Genomic DNA, 22667 nt, shown 5'->3' with positions numbered 1-22667 from the left:
AGTACGTTTTCAGCAGCTATGGCAGCGGCAGGATTCACTTTCACAGACTCACAACCACCAGCTTCACCCCTCCCCTCCCCCTCCAGCTGTAGGCTTTAACATTGAGTTTCCCCACACATGTTTACAGACGAGTTAGAGAGCAAGAGAAGAAGAGACATAAATGTCTTTGTTTCTGCTCTAACCAAACAATGCTGCTCTACAACTCTACACTACCAGCCACAAAGACAACAGCTGGAGAAACATCTGTCTACCTCTGACATCCACCAGCTCATCCATACAACAAACACACATCAACAACCAGGAAGCAGCTTCACCTCTGATCACACACACTCAACTCTACTCACTCACCTGGAGGAACAACATGAAGGTGGATGATGCTGATGAGCTCCCATGAGTGAGTTTCTCTCATGAAGAAACGACACTCGTATGTTCCAGCATCATTAATCGTCACATCCTTCAGAATCAAAGACACGTCTCCATCCTTCATCTGTCTGTCCTGCAGATCCACCCGGTTCTTAAAAGATGGATGCTGGTTGTGTGAATTAAAGTGACCGTCCCGATACAAAAGCACATATTCATCTCCCAGGTCAGCTCTGCTCCACTTTAAAATAATGATGTTGTTGTTTGGAGCTCGACATGTCAGAGTGACGTCCTGTCCAAACTCAGCTGTGATGGTTTTCTGGTCTGAAAGGGAAACAACACAGAGCAGAGAGGTTAAAGGTCAAAGTACAACTGTTCACTTCTACAGCAGCCAATCAGAAACACACAATAAAAGACAGTCTTCTGTTATTAGATGATGATCTTTGATTGTGTTTCTTCTTGTGTCCCTTCAGGCGTCACCACAGCGAGTCTTCTCCTCCTCCTCACCTGATCCCGAGCATCTTCATCAGGGCTGATTTGTGACAGAAGGACAGCAGCAAGAGTGAAAGGGAAGGTTTGAAGATGGCAGTGAGCTGCTGTCATGTTTGCTTTGGAGACTCTGACACAAAGACAGGAGGCCGAGCTGAACATGTTCAGATTTTCATTGAGAGCAGAATGGACGAGATTATGAACGAGTTCATCAGAGGGAAGCTCAGGCTGAGACGTTTGGAGACAAAGTTCATGAGCAAAGACTGAGACGGATGAAAAACATCATCTGAAAAACAAATCTTTGGTTTTAGAATCTGTTAGTTTGATAAAATGTTGTTGATGGACGAGTTCATTGAGACTCTGGATGTCTGTCAGACTGAGTCACTGCTTTTTATTGTAACAGCTGTACTGATGCTCCTGAATCTGGCCTCTGACACAAACCTCCAAACAGTAAGAATGAAAAAAGAATAAAACTATTAAAACTCTTCAAGCAATAAATAATCAAACCTGAAAAAGAAGAAAATCATCTGGAAACTAAACTGAACTAAACACAAAAAGTCCAAATGGAATAAAAACTCAAACTAATGAGAAAAACTACAATAACTCTGTTCCACAAACAACAACATGTGCTGATAATAAGTGAACATAATGTGTGAGAGAAAGCAGCCTCTCATTATAAGACACTGTGAGTCTCTGCATGCTGCCTTTATGGAGCTACAGCTGTTTGTATACACTGAACAAGAAGCTTTGTAGCTGCATCCTGACTCCTGACACTACAACACATCACACTGACACACACATTACACTTCTTTGTCTCTGTGCTGCAAACTGCACCAACACACAGACTCCACCCAGCTTTGTGTCGATCGCAACACTGAATGAGTAACAAACTACTTCTTAGAGAAATATAATCAGCATGTAAACCAGACTGAGACTCTTTATCTCAGAAATAAACTCAGTTTAGTTTCTAACAGTTAAATCTCACCTGCAGAGACGAACACGACAAACATCAGCGTGGAGCAGAGTGACGCAGTTACAGCAGACATGTCCGTGTTCTCTGTTTCTGCCGATCTGACTCTTAGTTTGTTCTAAATGTCTGAGTCTGTTGGTATTTTCACTGAATAACTGAACCTGAGTTTAAACCTGACTACATCAGATTACATTTAAAGTTTAAATAAAACTAAAATTGCTGGTTTAAACTCTTCCATGTCTCTTGAAAACGTCGCATTAGAGTGACGTTTGGTAGGTTGGACTGAGGATGAGCAGAAATAAGTGCGTCGTAACAAACGAGGCAAAGTGTCAAAGTTTTAGTGCTCAGTTCTTGAACGATCTCCACAGAACAAAATCAGAACCTCTCATGTGTCGTCATGTAGGAACAGTTTGTGTTTCAGTCTTTGAAGCACAAGAACGTTTTGTTTCTGACGGCAGTTTGATTCTTGTTTCATCGCCACAAACAGAAAAACTGAAACAATATGAAAATAAGTCTCAGGGAAATATTTTTACTGTGCAGCCAAAACTTCCTGTTTTATCTCAGAGTTAAATCTCACCTGCAGAGACGAACAGGACAAACATCAGCGTGGAGCAGAGCGACGCAGTTACAGCAGACATGTCCGTGTTCTCTGTTTCTGCTGATCTGACTCTTAGTTTGTTCTAAATGTCTTAAATCACTAAATAACTGAAGCTGAGTTTAAACCTGACATCACCAGACTACAAATTTAAGGCTTAAATAAAGCTGAAAGTCACTGACTGTTAGAACGGATCTGTCTTTCAGCTGCTGTTGAACTCAACACTTCCGATTCAATATCTTGTATGTAAGCTGCGTTGGAGTGACGTTTGATATGTTGGATTTTCTACCAATGATTTCATGTTTCAGGCTAACATCCACTAGAAAGGAAATGACATTTTAAATGTTGTCTCCCTCGTTTTTTTTAAACAGTTTTTCTGTTCAAACATTTTTGTGGGTGGATGGTAACCGAATTGAAACTTTTACCTAAAAGACTGAAAATGATTTTAGAAAAAGGCAACAAACACTTACTGTTGTTCTTAACAGATCTGTTAACTCCTCAAACACTCTTCTGATCATCAGGATGAACAAACATCCATATGAAGATACAAAGTGTGAGGTTGGTGTATTCCATCTGCTTTCTCTGTAGGTCAAAAGGAAACTACTTAACATTTATTCAACATGAGCATTTTTTTAATGTGAGCAGTAAATCTGTGGCTGAACTGACCTCTGTGCCAAACAGCTGAACCAACTGACTCTTGTTTCACTTTGCTGTCCTGTTTAACAGGTAAAACAAGGTGTCACAGTTATAGGAAATGAACCTGTTTCCAATGCAACAGGTAGACGTGTAGAGACAAGCTCCACTCTGTCTGTCAGTGAACTGAGATAAACCTGTTCTAATGAATAAAGTCAAAGGTCATGACCTCCTGTGTGGCTGTTCTGGAGAACTTTGTCTACCTTTGATTGTCTTTAAGTTGTGTTGGAGCCACAGAGAGCAAATCTTTGTTCTTCATGGAGAACCAGTGGGGCTGTTTGGACTTTCCTATGAAACATCAGTGCAGGATCTGCGTCTGAGTGTCCTGGACTTATGTGGAAGACCAAAGTCCAGACTTTGTTCTGAGCAGGTTTTAAATTTGTTTGTTCTCACTGTAAAGATTACAACATTCAAAGCCCTAAAACACAAAGCTGCTTTTAACTTTTACAACAATTTCTGTATTTTATACTTTTCTTTTTTTTACTCGCTTGGATTCCCTTGTGATTACCTTTACTAAATATCTACAACCAATCTGAATATATCCTGTTTTTTTCAATGTTGAAAATGAAAATCTAGTAGCAGCCTTCTCATTTCTTTGTGTTGTTTTGTGCTTTGTTTTACAGGCCCACAGAGGAGGACAGCTCCGAGGCGGATTAGGGATGGTCCATCAGCGGTGGAGCTGGCCATCCTGGAGTCCCTGAAGAGGCCATGCCAGTCTCCAATGGAGCATTTCCTCCTCAGCCTCGTCCCTGCTCTGGAGAGCATGCCGCCTCACACAAGAGAATTTGTAAAATTTCTAATTTATAAATTAGTTTTTGAAAAAAGCACAGCTACAATATCTGACAACTGTGATGAGAAAAATAACGTGGACGGCAATTTGGCAAACACGAGGAGAGCTGCGGAGGACAAAACCTGCACCTCTGATTCTGACTTAACCATCGAGGCATCAAACACTTGTGAGTCAGAGCGGCATAAAATCAAGGAGCATCGTTTGGATCAAGAACACATGTTGATGAGTGAGCTGATGTTAGAAGATTTTCTACATTATACATTATAAACAAATCTCTATAATACAATATAATCAAGTAGGCCTTATATTCTAATCAAGTATGCCTTATATTTTGTGTGTTCATATATTTTCACATAACCAAGCCTATTGTTGAAGAATTACCTAACCAAGTTTATTGTAAAAGGAAAACTGGTGCATTCCTTACCTAAGTGTTTGAGATGTTTTGACAGCATGATATAATGATGCATTCTTTCCTATAATGTCTGTGATGTCAGATAAAGCATGATATACTTCTGTATTTTTATCCCAGTGTGTGAAAGATCAGATAAGTTGATTTAATGTTTAACCTCTCGTCAACATCTGTTAAAAGAGGAAGTACTATGTAACCCATTTTTGCCTTATAAATAAAGCAAGCGAGCCTGTGCTCGGAGTGTGTGTCTTCTCAGAGAGACATTCACCCGTGCGCACGTTTTCTAATTACACTCTGAGTCGGTCTGCAGTTGTCTCATTTCTCTTACTTGTGTTTTGAACAAATGTCCACCCCTGACAGCTGATCATTTAATCATAAGTATGAATTAGATGAAAAGGTTACGCAATGCATTCAGTGGTCAGTTACCATGAGTAAGATAATCAAGCAGGAACACCACGGACAGCCAAAAACAAAGGTTTTGGCTGTTTTTGTCCCTGAAAATATTTCTCAAAATCTTATATCAACACAACATATTAGTTAGTATTTCAACTAAAATCTTAAAATCTGCAGAGAAATTGTGGTTCAGTAAACTGACCGTTTAACACTGAATAGACTTGAAGGTAGAGGGAAATAAATATTATTTTCAAACTACAAACTTTCCAGTTAGTAAACAACTTGGTCCAACGTGAGCTGCAGCCACCCAGGAAGTGGTTTTAAGATATGTTCTATTTAAAAAGGAGTCTCGAATGAGTTTGAATAAATAAAGTTGCAGCTTTTCTGTCATTGTTCTGTTTACATTGGGCCAATTTGGGGAATGATGTAAAAAGTTTGAGAATCACTGAGTTGCACAAACAGTTTCAGTTTTGGTCAGTTTTTAAATGAAAGACATAAAATCCACCATATAATATAATGACTGCAATGTATCAAGATCAATACAAGCCAAGCAAAACTATTTAAGTTTACACACTCTCAGATAAAAATATAAAATATCACAAACATTTGGACAGATTAAAATCTTTAACCTGTTACCATCCAGCAGGTCACCAGTAAATCACTTACAGTTTTAGCCCCATGCTAAACAATCATATGTTCAGCAACTAGAAGATGTTATCTTTGAAATGAAATCAACTCTGCTCTGTATATTTATCTTCCTGTTAAATATGTCTGAATATTTTGATGATTGCCTTTGATTTGATCAGAATTCCAAACTGTGATGAAGTGGTTGAAGTGCAAGATGAGTAATAACTGTAATCTCTGAAATGTAAGTGTTTGTGTTGTTCAATGATTTGTGCACAACAACAACAATGGGACCTCTCTCATCCATCAGTCACCATGTGGACATTTTTCTGACACACTTTGAAGCTGATGGACGTTTTGTGTCTGCACTAAGTACGTTTTCAGCAGCTATGGCACCGGCAGGATTCACTTTCACAGACTCACAACCACCAGCTTCACCCCTCCCCTCCCCCTCCAGCTGTAGGCTTTAACATTGAGTTTCCCCACACATGTTTACAGACGAGTTAGAGAGCAAGAGAAGAAGAGACGGATTCATAAATGTCTTTGTTTCTGCTCTAACCAAACAATGCTGCTCTACAACTCTAGACTACCAGCCACAAAGACAACAGCTGGAGAAACATCTGTCTACCTCTGACATCCACCAGCTCATCCATACAACAAACACACATCAACAACCAGGAAGCAGTGTGCACATCGTCACTGAAAGAGTTGCCACTGGTCTGTAGGTGTAAACAGACCAGAGTCCAGGCCTGATGAGCTAGCTCTTCTGCGCTGTGCAATCTGCTAACCTGTGGTTGTCTGGTTGACTTTCTGAATTCAATGTAATTGGAAAATAAAGAAAAATACATTAAACTGCAAGCTAGTTGAAGGAAACCAGGGTTTTGGTTCATGAAGACATTTCACCTCTCATGCATGATGGATCGTTGACCTGCTCGGTTTCTCTGCAGGTCGTTAAGGGTCCCATCAGTTCAGCTGACGTGTGACTCAATGCATGGGTTATGTGGGTCATATGACCTGTGGTGGGATTCCTATGTGGGACAGTTTCATGAACCAAAACCAAAGTCTAGCTGCCGTCAAATTAATAACTTCAAACTAGCCTGGTCTCAACAACTGTATCTTGTCACCTGACCTGTCCAGAGGGTCAGTCAATGAGCTCGTCAATAGCTTCAATGCTAACATGTTAAATGTAATGGACACTATTGCTCCCATTAAGGTGAAGGTTATCTCTGGAAGGAAAAAGTCTCCATGGAGAAACTCCACACTGGTGAAAAATGAAAAAAGAGAGTGTAGGAAAGCTGAGCGCAGATGGAGAAAAACAAACCTCCAGGTTCATTGTGACATCTATAAAGAGAAACTTCACAATTATAATTTACAACTGAGGAGTGCAAGGAGGTCCTACTTCTCTGACATCATCACTAAAAACAGCCATAATGCTCGGGTCTTATTTTCTACAGTTGACAGATTAACAAACCCCCCTGTGTCAGTGGCAGCCGAACTTCATTCGACCATGGCCTGCAATGACTTTGCCAAATTCTTCACAGAAAAAATCCAAAAAATGAGACAAGCAATTGGTACATCAACAGCAGATCCAGGATATGTACTGTGTCCACCGAAAAACTGCTTAAACACCATGAAACAGTTTCACCCTATTAACAGCAAAGACCTGGAGGACATCTTAGGTCAACTGAACTCCTCCTACTGTTGTTTAGATGTCCTGCCAACAAGTTTTTTCAAAAAGGTCTCAAAGACTTTAGAGTCAGACCTGTTACAGATCGTCAACTTTTCTTTATTATTATTATTAATTTCTTTATTAGGGGAATAAAAAAAAAAAAAAAAAAAAATGCATATATCAATCACCTGGATCACCTGCTGAGAAAGAAAAAAGAAAACAAGCAGAAGAGAACAAGAGTAATAGAATAAGCAACATCACAATGATATATGGGAATATGACAGTAAATACTAAATATTAAACATTATTGTGCAGCACATAAGATCAACAGAACACAGTGTGCTTTGAGGTAGGAGCCAAAAAGGGTGTAGTTTGTGTGTGTGAGCACCCGTGTGTACACCTGTGAGCATGGACGCGCTTGTTTTTTTTAAAAGGTTCCTTCATGTAATGATCTGCTAGAGGGTGTGTGGGGGGGGAGGGGGGGGGGCACAGCCCCGTCCCCCAGGGCATGAAGCAGGTATGGAGGAGATCAAAACTCCAGACATCCAAGAAACCAAGGAAGACCAACAGAGGGGCAGCCGCGCCACTGTCCCAGAAAGAATCAGAATCAGAATCAGAATCAGAATACTTTATTGATCCCTGGGGGAAATTATTTAAAGAGCTGAGGAGAGTCCCAGATGAGGGGTCACTCAGCAGCCGCGGAGCAGAAGCCAGGGGGAGTTGTAGTGACGCGCCCGTGAGCTCCGCCGGCAGCCAGCCGTGCCTGAGTGACCGAGCCCCAGGCCGAGAGGCCGGGGGCACCCCACCTCCGAAGTGGCCCGAGCGAGCCCCAGGCTCCAGGCCCCGATAAGCGGCCGCCAAGGAGTGAGCCGGCGTGTACCTGGACGCCCATCCCCGGACACAAAGAACCACCAACACACCGATGTCTGAGGGAGTCCGCCACTGGCAGGGGAAGTGGTGGTGGGGGGAGATAGGCCTCCAAACCTTGGAGGGCCTGAGATGTCCCCAGAGAGTCAAGTCAAGTCAAGTCAAGTCAAGTTTATTTATAGAGCACATTTAAAAACAACCAAGGCTGACCAAAGTGCTGTACAGTAAATACAGATAAAAATACAATAGAACACAATATCGTAATAACACCTCGCTGATAAAAATAAAATAAAAATATATAAAACAAATAAATTAAACCTTTCTAAAAGCCAATGAAAAGAGGTGAGTTTTAAGAGCGGTTTTAGAAGTTTCTAGGCTTTTGGAGAGTCTGACGTGAGGAGGTAAACTGTTCCACAGTCTGGGTGCAGCCACAGCAAACGCCCTCTCTCCCTTTGTCTTTAATTTATACCTGGGAACATCTAAAAGCATCAGGTCGGCTGACCTCAAAGATCTCCTGGGGCGATAAGTACTAAGGGGTTCTGACAGGTAAGAAGGTGCAGTGCCATTTAAAGCCTTAAAAGCCAGCAATAAGATTTTAAAATCAATCCTAAAGGCAACAGGGAGCCAGTGGAGAGAGCAGAGAACCGGAGTGATGTGGTCTCTTTTTTTTGAACCGGTCAACAGGCGAGCGGCAGCATTCTGCACCAGTTGAAGGCGATGTAGACAGGAACGATCTAGGCCAGCATAGAGGGAATTGCAGTAGTCAAGCCGTGAAGTAATAAAAGCATGGACCGCTCTTTCTAGATCGTTCCTGCAAAGGTAAGACTTGACTTTGGCTAAAATCCGCAAATGATAAAAAGATCCCTTAACTACAGAGCTGATTTGTTTATCAAGTTTAAAAGCATTGTCAAAAATAACACCAAGACTCTTAATGGAAGAAGTGCAATCGGAGGTTAGGGGTCCCAAAAAGTCAAGAGAGAAGTTGGGATCTTTAGGAAGCCCAAACACAATGACTTCAGTTTTGCTTTCATTAAGGTGTAAGAAGTTAAGAGTCATCCAAGTCTTAATGTCAGACAAGCAGGAGAGTAGCGGCTGCAAAGAAACATTGCAGTTCAACCTCAGAGGGAGGTAGATCTGAATATCATCGGCAAAGATGTGGAAGGACACATTATGTTTACGGAGCACATCGCCCAAAGGGAACAAGTACAGAATAAACAACAGGGGGCCTAGTATGGACCCCTGAGGCACGCCACAGGTTAAAGGAGCTCTGGGAGATGACAGTTCACCAAGGTGAACAGAAAAACTCCTATTATTCAAATAGGACTGGAAAAACTTTAAGACAGTGCCCTTTAAACCGACACAATGTTGAAGGCGGGATAGCAGTATGTTGTGATCAACAGTGTCGAAGGCTGCTGTCAGGTCCAGGGTTACTAAGACAGCAGCACAACCAGAGTCAACAGTTAAAAGCAAATCATTAAAAACTCTCAGTAGGGCAGTTTCTGTGCTATGCCGAGCTCTAAAACCAGACTGGAACTTCTCATAGAGATTGTTATTGTCAAGAAATAGCTGGAGCTGCGTGAGGGCGGCTCGTTCCAGTACTTTAGACAGAAAAGGGAGGTTGGAAATGGGCCTATAGTTAGAGAGTAGGGATGGATCTAGATTAGGCTTTTTAAGGAGAGGTTGAACAACAGCGTGCTTGAAGGGTGTAGGAAAACAACCAGAACTGAGGCAGGCATTGATCAGGACCAGAAGGAAAGGTCCGACTGAGTCCAGAACCAGCTTCAGAAGCCGAGAGGGGATAGCATCGGTGGAACAGTTGGTAGTCTTAACCTTGCAGACTATTTCATGCAGCTGAGAGAGAGAGATTGGTTCGAACTGATTAAAGGCAGAATGGCACAAAGACAAAACACAGGGATTGGAAGGTGAAGATGGAATGACAGACTGCAGGGAGGAAATCTTGTTTACAAAGAACTTTAGAAAGTCATTACAGAGGGTAACAGAAGGTGTGAGGCTGGTGGATGTGTAAGGATTTACAATGGAATTTAAAACACGAAACAGAGTCTGAGGTTTATGGACACTACTGCTAACCAGGTTTGATATGTAGGAGGACTTGGCCTCTTTAACGGCTTTCTGATAGGTTGAAAGAGAGTCTCTGAGGATATTAAAAGAAATGTGCAGCTTGTCCTTTTTCCATTTTCTCTCAGCACACCTACAGGTGCGCCTGAGAGCACGAACAGAGTCTGTAATCCAGGGTTCAGCGTGAGCTTTGGGACGGAGTGTTTTTAAGGGAGCGATGAGGTCCAAAATAGAAGTACATGTTGAGTTAAAAAGAGCAGTTAAATCTTCTGCACACAAGGAATCAATCCAGTCCACCGCGGAGAGCTCAGAGTTGCTAAAAGCAGCAGAAAACTGAGATGGTACATGGGTATTGATGATCCGGTGACGGCGTGAAGGAGGTTTAACTGCAGCATCAGAACAATGTGCAGTGGCAGAAAATAGAACAGGAAAATGATCGGAGATACACGCACTCTCACAAATTTCAGAGATGTGGATACCCAAGCCGTGAGACATGACAAGGTCCAAAGTGTGACCCTTCTCATGTGTGGAGCCAGACACACACTGAGTAAGGTTGAAGGAATCCAACAGTGAAACAAAGTCTCTAACCAGGGGTTTAGATGGACAGCACACATGAATATTCAGGTCACCAACAATAAGAAAATGATCGAAATCTACTGAAAGCCCTGAAAGGAATTCCCCAAACTCACTGATAAAGTCCTTGTTAAATTTGGGAGGACGATATACCACTGCAATCAGTAACGGAGTGGATGAGTTTAGTTTAAAAAGCTGTAGTTCAAAGCTGGAAAAAGAGGAAAAAGAAATCTGATGGCAGTCATAAACAGATTTAAAAACACAGGCGAGGCCTCCGCCTTTGCCAGAGGACCTGGGAGTGTTTAAAAAACAACAGCCTGGAGGAAGAAGCTCAGAGAAAGCCACAGTCTCACCAGCGCGTAACCAGGTCTCCGTCAGGAACATAAAATCCAAGTCGTAAGAAGAGAAAAAATCCTTGAGCAGAAACGTCTTATTGGAGAGGGATCGAGTGTTGATCAAAGCCATAGATAAGGTGAGATCAGTAGCTGTCATCGGGGTTGATATGCGGGTGAGTGGGCGTAGGTTAGAGTTTGTAGCACCAAATCTGCGGATCCGTGGCTGTAGGAGAGCCGATGACCGAGGACCCGGAACGGAAACAGCGAGCGACGGACCCGGAGAGTCACGCAGGAAGGGAGCAAACACCAGGCGTGGGCCGGAGATGGCAGAGAGTCGCCTACCAGAGGAGAACGCCGCCGCCGGCATGGCGAGGAGTGAGCCAGATGACCGAGGGAGGCGCGGGCCAAGAAGCGGGCCTACCGGTAAAGCCGGAGCAACAGCAGGCGGAGTTTGAGAGACGGTTTTCACCCAGGGTCCTCTGGGCTGGAGTGAGCCCCTCACCGCAGCAGAGTAGCAGAAACCCATCTGAGCGAGGGGAGGATCAGCCAGGCAGGAGAGTGATAGAAATGCCTTTGTGCGAGCCAGGAGACCACTTCGCTTCCCTCGTCTTCTCCAACGTTTTTTCCGGTGTAGCTTGGGAGGGAGGAACCAGGTGCGACGTAGGTAAGGTGGAATACCATCGAACAGTGGAGGCACACCGCTTGTTTGTCCATCAAAGACAGAGGACAAAGGTGCTGACACTGCTGAGTCTCGAATAATAAAGAGAGTTTGCCGGTCATAAGTCCGGAGCGAGTTGATTTCCACAGTTAAGGCAAAGAACAGCAAACAAAAAACCAAAAAACAGGAGGAGGAGTGACGGCGAGCCGAACATACTGGCGCCATCTTGTCAATGTGACTGACAGAATGCCATGGTGGCGTCTGACACCCAACCTGACATATAGACACAGACATACAGGCACACACAGATACAAACATCCATTCCCACCCTCATGCTCTCATATGCACTTCACACTCAACCGACGTGGAGACAGACATAAAGAGACGCTGTATACACAATCACACTCCCCAAGCGTACTCTACGAACTGGGTCTAGGTACCCTTGCCCCTGGAGGGGGGAACTGCACCCAGACCCAGGTGGTGTTACCCTTTTCCCTGAGGTGGGGGGAGGCAGACCGCCCCGAGTCCGCAGCAGCAGGGAGGCCCCACACCCCAGACCGCAGTCGGACGGCCAACTCCTCCTAGCCCCCCCCGCTCCAGCGAGCCGCAGAGAACGGGGGTGAGAGAAGTCTCCAAACCTCCCTCCACCCGCTCATTGTAGTGTTGATGCATGTGTGTTCTAAGGTGCATTTAAAACCCAGGAGGGCATGGAGCTACCTGCCAGAGAGCAGCAGGTAAGCGCATAGTCCCTCCTGTTAGCCCTCAATGTCTACGTGTATTTAAAATTGAGAGGTGGGCAACGACGCCAGGGGTGAGGTGTACACCCTGATGGTAATTTGGACTCCGTGTATCGTGCCCACCCCCAAGATCCTATGTATGTGTAATGAGAGTGTGAGTAATGTGAATGTCTAAGTTGTGGTATAAAATTGAGGCAGAGGCAGCCAGAAGGGGACAGAGGGGGGGGGGGGTAGCCTCCTCTGCACCTTGGTGACACACCCCTACTCCAAGGCCCTGCATGTGTGGGTGGTTGTGGTGGAGCGGGAAGAGGGAGGCAGCTGGAGATGGGGAGGGAAGGAAGGGAGGGGCAAGTGACCCCTCCCTGGGGCCAGCTCCCCCGCTGACCCCAGTAGGCACCCCCATACTCCGCGACCCGCCAGGAAAAGGGGGCCCAGGCCCATCCAGACCGGGGCCCAGTGCAGCAGCGCGGCCCGGCCCCACAGAGCCCGGGACAGTCCACCCAACCCCACCACAGAGAAAACTGCACCCACCCCACCATCCACTCATCTTCCAGACAATAAGACATAAGACAATAGACGCCCAGGCTGAGATCTTCCTCCACCTCTCCTGTATCTCCCCCTCCTGCAGAGAGAGTTCCTGAAGAGAGGAAAGCTCCTGCAAGATGTGACAACCTCCCTCACCAGTTGAAGAGCCCCCCAGGTGGCTCGACGCACCGGCGGCACCATGCGCCAGGGCTGGACCGCCATGCACCCACCCGCCCACAACCCCGGCAACACACCAACCAGGACCCAAGCCCCCGATGCCCGGCTAGTCCCCAGCCCAGAGACGGAGCGCCCCCAGAACCTCACGCCCATCATCATTCCACCCAGGGGCAGCCAGGCTACCAGGTCAGTAACCCACGTCCGTCAGCACAGACCCTCCCCTAGCCCCGCTGCACGCAGCCACGAGGAAACCGTCACCTGAGAGCCAACAGAGCCCCTAATTGGACATGACTGCTACCCTGGGTTGAGCCCCCCAAGGAAGATGCCTCCCGGGAACCTCCCGACGCCCTAAGCCTGTCCCTACCCCCACACCAATCACAACAGTGAAGGTGGGACCAAACTATGACCCCCCACTAGGTGATGGAGCTGATCAAAGGAGCCCAGAGCAATTGATCTGATGTGGTGGCAGAGGCTGTATCAAGACTAATGTAATCTAATAGATAATTTCTATATTGGTTAGAATTAAGATTATTTTATTTTTCCAGTTCATGAGGACTGTTTTCTTGGCTATGCATAGGGCAGTGAAAACCATATGGGCTATATTCTTATCTGTAGTGACATTATCTAAGCTGACCAACAAACAGACTAAGGGGGAAGTTGGAATTTTACATTTCAGACACTTTGATAAGTCTTCACATATCTCCCGCCAAAACTTCTGAACTGGTGGACAGAACCAAAGAGCGTGGATATAATTGTCCGGTGAATTGGTTTGGCAGTGTGAGCAGTTGTTGGTAGACGTAAAGCCCATCTTGAACATCCAATGACCTGTATAGTGTACTCTATGTAATATTTTGTATTGAATTAATTGAAGACTGGGATTTCTGATTAGATGAAAGGTTTTTAAGCAAATCTGAGGCCAGAAGTTTAGGTCTAAGTTAACTGATAAATCCGCTTCCCATTTTGCAATAGGAAGTGATATTGATTCATCTGTTTTAGAAAGCATTCTGTATACTTTGGATAGTAATTTGGGGGTTTTAAGAGTAAGAAATTGAACCACACTTGGTGCTGTTTGTAGTTCAACTTGACCCGGTTTAAATTTCTACTTTTTACTATGGATTTAATTTGTTGATATTCTAAAAATCTTTTCTTGTTGATCCCATATTGTGTAACTAGTCCGTCAAATGAAATAAATTCTGTTCCTTCTAGTATATGTTCTAAATATTTGATTCCTTTACCACTCCAATCTGAAAAGTTTATCATATTATTGTTTTGTAATATGTCAGGGTTGTTCCAGTTAGGTGTACGTTTGCATGGGATTAATGAAGACTCCGTCAATTTTTAGAAACTCCCACCATGCTGTCAGAGAAGAGCTGATGTTGATGCTTTTAAAGCATTCATGTCGTTGGATGTTTAGAATTAGAATAGAATAGAATTCAACTTTATTGTCATTGCACATGCACAGGTACAGGGCAACGAAATGCAGTTTGCATCCATCCAGAAGTGCTTTAGTGATATAGATATATTACAATATATATTATCAATAGTATAGATATGTAAGTATATTACAGAAATGGGTCTATTATGGTATGTTATAATGTACACGGTATGAAGTATGTTGTGAATATTCTATAACTAAGTATGTACAGGCTGTAGTGAGTACAAGCTATGTACAGGCTATGAACAGAAGAATCAGAATCAGAATCAGAATCAGAATGGGGGTTTATTGCCAGATGTTGAGGTTTACAACATTAGGAAATTGCTGCGGTGCTTCAGTGCAAACAATAAGAATTAAAGTGCTATGTAGAAAGAAAGATATGTGCATGAGATATACATGAGATATATACATGAGAATAAGAATTATGAGTGCTACGTAGAAAGATATATACATGAGTGCAGGTGGTGATCGGTGCCAAACATGAAATGATGCAGTGACACAGCGTAGGGTCATGTGTTAGTGGTGGGAACAGTCATGTGGTTATTGTTCATGTGTCCAACAGCAGAGGGGAAGAAACTGTTCTTATGGCGAGAGGTTCTGGTGCGGATGGACCGGAGCCTCCTGCCTGAGGGGAGCAGGTCAAACAGACTGTGTCCAGGGTGAGAAGGGTCAGCTGAGATCCGAGCTGCACGCCGCAGTGTCCTGGAGGTGTACAGATCCTGCAGAGATGGGAGTCTGCAGCCAATCACCTTCTCAGCAGAGCGCACAACACGCTGCAGTCTCTGTTTGTCCCTGATAGTGGCTCCAGCGTACCACACGGTGATGGAGGAGGTGAGGATGGACTCGATGATTGCAGTGTAGAACTGCATCATCGTCTGTGTTGGCAGGTTGAATTTCTTCAGCTGCCTCAGGAAGTACATCCTCTGCTGGGCTTTCTTGATGACGGAGGTGATGGTGGGCTCCCACTTCAGGTCCTGGGTGATGGTGGTACCCAGGAAGCGGAATGAGTCCACAGAGGTGATGGGGGTGTCAGTCAGGATGATGGGGGGGAGTGGGGCTGTGTGCTTCCTGAAGTCCACAATAATCTCCACTGTCTTCTGGGCATTCAGCACCAGGTTGTTGTGGCTGCACCAGGTCACCAGACGTTCAACCTCCCTCCTGTAGGCAGACTCATCCCCGTCCGAGATGAGCCCAATAACAGTGGTGTCATCTGCGAACTTGATTAGCTTGACAGACTGGTGGGTGGAGGTGCAGCAGTTGGTGTACAGGGAGAAGAGCAGAGGAGAAAGAACACAGCCCTGAGGGGAGCCGGTGCTGATGGTCCGGGAGTCCGAGACATTCTTTCCCAGCCTCACATGCTGCTTCCTGTCCGTCAGGAAGTCGGTGATCCACCGGCAGATGGGATCAGGCACATTCATCTGGGAAAGCTTGCCTCGGAGATGGTCTGGAAGGATGGTGTTGAAGGCAGAGCTGAAGTCCACAAACAGGATCCTGGCGTAGGTTCCTGGGGAGTCCAGATGCTGCAGGATGAAGTGTAGGGCCATGTTGATGGCGTCGTCTACAGACCTGTTGGCTCTATATGCAAACTGCAGGGGGTCCAGGAGGGGGGCCGTGAGGGTCTTGAGATGGGAGAGAACTAGGCGCTCAAATGACTTCATGACCACAGATGTCAGAGCCACGGGTCTGTAGTCATTTAGTCCAGTGATCCTAGGTTTCTTGGGGATAGGGATTATGGTAGAGGACTTGAAGCAGGCAGGCACATGACATGCCTGCAGTGAGGAGTTGAAGATGCCAGAAAACACTGGGGCCAGCTCGTTTGCACAGTGTCTGAGGGTGGCAGGAGACACACCGTCTGGGCCGGGAGCTTTCCGAGCATTCAGACTCCTAAACTGCTTCCTCACATCTGCTTCATGAATATGAAGAGTTGTGGTCGGAGGAGGTGGTGTGAAATCCTCTTTTGTGTGGGGTGAGGAGGGGGGTGTTGCAGGTGAACAGTTTGAAGGTGGTGATGGTTCTATGGAGGGGGGAGAGGTGGGGGATATAAACAGGATATAAATATGAAAAACTATACAGAATATGAAATAAATAACTTTACAGAATCTGGGATATACAGCTATACAGAAATGGGAACTATGCAAGTTGTAAACAGTTGTAGGATTAAAGATTATTGAATGTACAGAATGATTATTTACACAGAGCTATACAGTAGTGCAGTTAAGATAAGTGAGGGTGTAGATAGTTTCTACAGAGGCTATATAAAGTGCTAGTGGTTGTGAGTGGTGGTTCACTCCATGTTATTATTGTGTGTTTGAGGGTACAGTTGTCCATTGTGGGTGTGTGTGTATGTTCAGTCCATGAGTTTAACGTGGGTCAGATGTCAGGAGGCAGAGTTCAAGAGTCTGACAGCTGTGGGGAAGAAGCTGTTCCGGTACCTGGTGGTCTTAGTCCGGAGGCTCCTGTGGCGCCTCCCAGAGGGCAGGAGGGTAAAGAGTCCATGTGATGGGTGACTGGGGTCTTTGATGATTTTCCCAGCCCTTTTCAGACACCGCTTCCTGTAGATGTCTTTTATGGCAGGAAGTGGTGCTCCGGCGATGCGCTGGGCAGTTTTCACGACCCTCTGCAACGCCTTCCGGTCCGAGGCAGAGCAGTTCCCGTACCAGACTGTTATACAGTTGGTCAGGATGCTCTCGATGGTGCAACGATAGAAGTTCACCAGGATGTCTGAGGACAGGTGGTTCTTCCTCAGGGTCCTCAAGAAGAAGAGGCGCTGGTGAGCCTTCTTGACCAGCTTGGAGCAGTTGGTCGTCCAGGTGAGATCCTCGGAGATGTGGACTCCCAGGAACTTGAAGCTGCTCACACGCTCCACAGCCGTCCCCTTAATGTGGATGGGTGGATGTGGGTCAGCATTCCTCCTGTAGTCCACGATGAGCTCCTTGGTCTTCTCGGTGTTAAGCAGCAGGTTGTTTGTGTCACACCACTCAGCCAGACGATCCACCTCCTCCCTGTAGGCGGCCTCATCGTTGTCACTGATGAGGCCAATCACCGTGGTGTCATCTGCAAACTTAATGATGGTGTTGGAACCATCAGCAGGTCTGCAGTCATGGGTGAAGAGGGAGTAGAGGAAAGGGCTCATCACACAGCCTTGTGGTACACCGGTGTTCATTGTGATGGTAGATGAGCAGTGGTTATCCAGCCGGACATGTTGGGGGCGGTTGGTCAGGAAGTCCAGTAACCATTTGCAGATGAGGGAACTGATGCCCAGGTCTGTCAGTTTCCTGATGAGTTGTGAGGGATGGATTGTATTGAATGCTGAACTGAAGTCTATAAACAGCATTCTGGCGTAGGTGTTGTTGTTGTCCAGGTGTGAGAGGACAGAGTGCAGTGCGATGGAGACTGCATCCTCTGTGCTCCTGTTCTGGCGGTATGCGAATTGGTGGGGGTCCAGGGTGGGGGGGAGACAGGATTTGAAGTGTGCTAGGACCAGCTGCTCTAAGCACTTAGCGATGATGGGGGTGAGTGCTACTGGGCGGTAGTCATTGAGGCAAGATGGGTTGGAGTTTTTGGGTATCGGGACGATGGAGGTGGATTTGAAGCAGGCCGGTACCACAGCGTGGGCCAAGGACAGATTGAATATGTCTGTGAGCACTCCTGCAAGCTCCCCAGAACACGCTCTGAGAACACGCCCGGGGATGCCATCTGGACCTGCAGCCTTGTGGACATTGATCCTGCTCAGCACCACTCCTACATCGGTGGGGGAGAGAGTCAGAGGTTGGTGGTCTGGCGTCATGTCTGCTTTGGTTGTGGTTGTGGGGTTCCCTCGCTCATTTGAGCTGATAAATGGTAGATCTGAAATCTCTAGATTATTGTTTTAGCCATCCTGAGATAAACTGAAGCCCTTTGGCTAAGAAGTAGTGCTGAAAGTTAGGCAGTTCTAGTCCTCCTTTATCCTTGGTCTTTTGTAGTGTTTTTAAGCTTATACGTGGGGGTTTATTTTTCCAAAGGAGTTTGGACATACATGAATCAAGAGATCTGAACCAATCTTGTGGCGGTTTAGTTGGGATCATTGAGAATAAATAATTTATTTTTGGTAAGACCATGTTACGGATTCAAATATTGGGGATGGATACAAGAGGAAAAACCACAATAACAACACTGGTCCGGCCGGGTTGAGTCAAACGATGATTTTAATGATCACACGCGTGGGAGATGGACACCGTACGCAGACAGCATCAGATCTCAAAATGGTGGAGCATTGATCAAACTCTTATAGCCTCTGGTGGCCCCCACCTTATCATAAAAGCCTAAAAATTCACATGCTTTTCTCTCACACGGCGCCTAAGCTACGACTTTGGCTCCCTGTTTATCTGCTCCTGCTGAGATGGGGCAGAAAACTCCAGTATGTTCTGTTCTCTACTAATCAGACAAATAAGGCGATGACTTTCTGCAAACAGTATTTCTCATAACTCAGCAGTATAATGCATCATAAACAATATCATTCATTCACAATAAATCAGCAGTCTAATGTAATGCAAATCAGTTTAACAAATGCAATAGTTATCACCTTCTTCTAATTCAGGAGAATAATGCAAACTAACTTGTGCAGGTGAAATCAAAGGGAAGATTTGCTTCACCATATTTTCTAGTCTTTGGCTTAGAACAGGGGTTGGCAACCTTTCTGATCATAAGTGCCATCTAAAATTTCCTCAGAAGTCAATGTGCCATATGATTTCATTAACAATAAATTTAATAACGCTCTATATGAACAGTTACACACTATATAGAACAACTTTATGGAATTATATTTGTTCACAGATGTTGGCAGCTATCAGCGAATAGTTATCAGCTATTTTGAAACAAAAAAACAGACACTTTTTATCCATAACAAGAACTCCATAACAGCAAATGGATTGTACAACAGAAAATGCAAATGCTATTTATGTCCTCCTCACAACAATGATAAGAAAAATAAACTGGGCCAATATGGCATGTTTGTTAATACAGAGACACACATGTTAATGTGATCTCTGGTCTCCCACTCAGAGACACAGGTCTCAGAGTGTCCAGCATTCAGATGTCTACCTGAGGACACTCATGTGAGAGAAAATCTGCTCACACAGATGTGTAGAGCCAAATCCTGTCAATAAGGCCTCTGCAATGTTCTGAAGACAGTTAAACCTGTCAGGTAGTGATGTCCAGCAGGTGAAAATGCAGCTCCATGAACACGCACAGCTGTGGATTCCAGCTGCGTCTGTAGTTCTGCAAACTTTGACCCCCACAGAGTCGAGCTTTTCAGTTCAGTCAACTGCATTTTGATGTCCTCTGTGTCCAGCCAGTTAATGTGGGACAAACCCAGCTGCTCATTAAAGCTTTCTGGTTTGATCAGAAAAGAAAACGTTGGTCCTGTAGAATGACCACTCGGTTGCTTTCTTGTAACGCTGCTTTATTGAACGTGTATCCAGCATGGGTTATAACAGCACAACAACGTGTGTGACAGCTAAGACATAGAACAGGATATAGACAGCCCCCTGCCGCAGAGCAGGTCCTAGTGGCGTAAAGCCGTAAAGCCCAGTACATGACATCTCCCCCCTTTTCAAGTTATGTCCAATAACAAACCCCAAATAGAACAGCAATGACACAATGATAACATGCGACACTATAATAGCCTCTGGGCAGTTCTCTTAGGGTCGAGCACAAATGGCGTACTGTCAGCCTGAAGGGCAGTGTCCACAAAACAGGACTCATGAAACATGGCAAACCTTTAAGGTAATTAACTCAACCAGGTAACAGCAGTATTGGTTGCAGCTGAAAACATAAGTGCAAAACAGCAACAATACAACATTCCCACTCCCCAGTCCTTCCTTCTGTCCCATCACCCCAATGTCTATAGATCCAGCCTGCTGACTGGCTTGCGTACCCGGCCGCACCTCGTGCGTAGCAGAGTTGGTACGTCAGCGTGAGTGGGTGCGAGAGTGGACGCACCAGCGCACTGAGGTGGCGGCTCCTCAGCGTCCACAGTGGGTGTTGGAAGGGGTTGTGGCATAGCCCGTGGAGATGGTTCGAGGCGGAGATGGCGGCGGTTCCGTCGCAGCATCGCACCTTGGGGTGTGGCAACGAGATAGGACCTCGGAGTGACACTCTCCTTGGAGATGATGGCCAGTGTTGCCCAAGCCTTCTCCTGGTCCAGTGGAGCCCCTACCTCCACTTCATCCCCTGGATGAAGTGGAGGTAGGGGCTTAGCACCATGGCGGCGGTCGAAGTAGAACGCCTGCTCGGCCTTCTGACCAGCATCCCTTCGTTTAACTTCTCTTTTGTTTGGCCATTTAGGTTGAAGATTCTTCTCCAAGGTAGGCAGGGTTGTCCTGATCCTCCTCCCCATAAGAAGTTCCGCTGGGCTGAAGCCTGTAGTGGCACAGGGAGTAGACCTAAGGCACATTAGCGCTATCAGTGGGTCGTCGTGCCGGAGGATTTTCTTTGCAGTCTGTACTGCCCTCTCCGCGTGACCATTTCCCTGTGGGTGGTGGGGACTAGACGTTATGTGGGCGAAATCCATCTCTCTCGCGAAGGCCTGGAACTCAGAGCTGGAAAACTGAGGGCCATTGTCACTCACCACCACGTCAGGGATCCCAAACCTAGCAAGGGTCAACTTCAGTTTCTGAACAACTTGGCCGCTGGTCGTGGATGGTAGGTGAAGTATTTCCAGAAAACGTGAGTAGTAGTCCGACACAACGAGGTAATTATTCCGGTTGTGTTCACAGAGATCCAGGGCTATCCTTTGCCATGGACGATCTGGCAAAGGTGTGGAGATGAGCGGCTCCTTTGTCTGTGTTTGCCTCTGGGCCAGACATGTGTGGCACTGCAGCACTACATTCTTTAACTCAGTGGAGAGCCCCGGCCACCACACAGATGAATTAGCCCTATCCCTGCACTTGGTGAGGCCTTGGTTCCCTTCATGTAGTTTGTGTAGAATGGCTGTTCTCTGCGACTTTGGAATGACAATTCTGCAGCCTCGTATAACCAGGCCGTCAGCCTCTGATAGCTCGTTTTTCACTTTCATGTACGCTTTAATGTTCAATGGCACACTAGCTCCGTGTGCAGGCCAACCCCTGTGAATGTACGTAATGACGGTCTGTAGTTCAACGTCCGTTGCAGTGGCTGCTTTAATGCTTTCCATTCGGCTTGGGGACGCTGGAATGCCCTGTAACATGGTGGCTATGTAGCAGTCCACTTCACTGTGAGTGCTAGTGTCATCCTCAGCCCGAGTCTGTGGACTCCGTGACAACATGTCGGCGATGACAAGCGTTTCACCAGGGACATAGACGGCCTCCGGCTTGTACCTCATGAGCCTCATCAGGAGGCGTTGACACCTCAATGGAACATTGTCAAGGTCCCGGCTATTGACCAGGGGTACCAAAGGTCTATGGTCGGTCTCAAGCCTGAAGCGATCTAAGCCACATAGATACTTATCAAACTTCTCGCAGGCCCAAACACTTGCCAAACACTCCTTTTCGATTTGTGCGTAGTGTTACACCCCGGCCTAGGCAACCGGCGTGCAACACAGGAAAAATAAAAATAAGGGAGAAAAACAAACAAACAAAAAAAACTACTACGGTTCACCACAAAGAAATCCCAAAACGAAAGTATCGACAACTATTTACATTAAAGCAGAATAGGACATTTATTTACAGCAAAACACCAAACTATTTACAACGGGGGAGATCGCGACCATGACACACTGAAACACAAGGCTTAAATACATAGAAGGAGCAATCAGGGAATGGACCACAGGAGGGAAACACAGCTGGGGCAAATTAGACCTGACGAGACAAGGAAACGTAAACTGAACACACTAAGATAACACAGACTTTCAAAGTAAAACAGGAAATACATGACAGTCACGGAAAAACAAAACACTGACAACACCGAATCGTAACAGTTCCCCCCCACCCAAAAATCAAACATTTAACCCCAAGTGAAAAGTTTGATCCAGACAGACGAAGCCGATGAAGGCTGGAGCGGCCCCACGGACCCTCCAGCAGACGATGAAGGCTGGAGCGGCCCCTCGGACCCTCCAGCGATGGCGGATGAAGGCTGGGACGGTCCCTCGGACCCTCCAGCGGAGACGGACGACTGAAGCGAAGGCAGACGAAGCTGATGAAGGCTGGAGCGGTCCCACTGACCCTCCAGCAGACGACGAAGGCTGGAGCGGTCCCTCGGACCCTCCAGCGAAGGTGGATGAAGGCTGGGGCGGTCCCACGGACCCTCCAGCGACGACAAAGGCTGGAGCGGTCACAC

The 22667-nt window shown here is 46.0% G+C and overlaps 1 protein-coding gene across 1 annotated transcript in view; it reads right to left on the bottom strand.

Moving 5' to 3' along the window:
* Positions 1-22667, bottom strand: part of LOC113017912 (CD226 antigen-like) — a 133461-nt gene that overhangs the window by 50311 nt on the left and 60483 nt on the right. Inside the window, exon 5 of the mRNA XM_026161016.1 lies at positions 349-684. Coding sequence (XP_026016801.1) covers positions 349-684 — 336 coding nt within the window. The remainder of the gene's footprint in view (positions 1-348; positions 685-22667) is intronic.

This window comes from Astatotilapia calliptera, unplaced genomic scaffold (assembly GCF_900246225.1).
Source record: "Astatotilapia calliptera unplaced genomic scaffold, fAstCal1.2 U_scaffold_28, whole genome shotgun sequence".
NCBI classification, from domain to species: domain Eukaryota; kingdom Metazoa; phylum Chordata; class Actinopteri; order Cichliformes; family Cichlidae; genus Astatotilapia; species Astatotilapia calliptera.
Note: the sequence above shows the minus strand (reverse complement) of the source record. Positions and strands in the feature narration are given on the sequence as shown.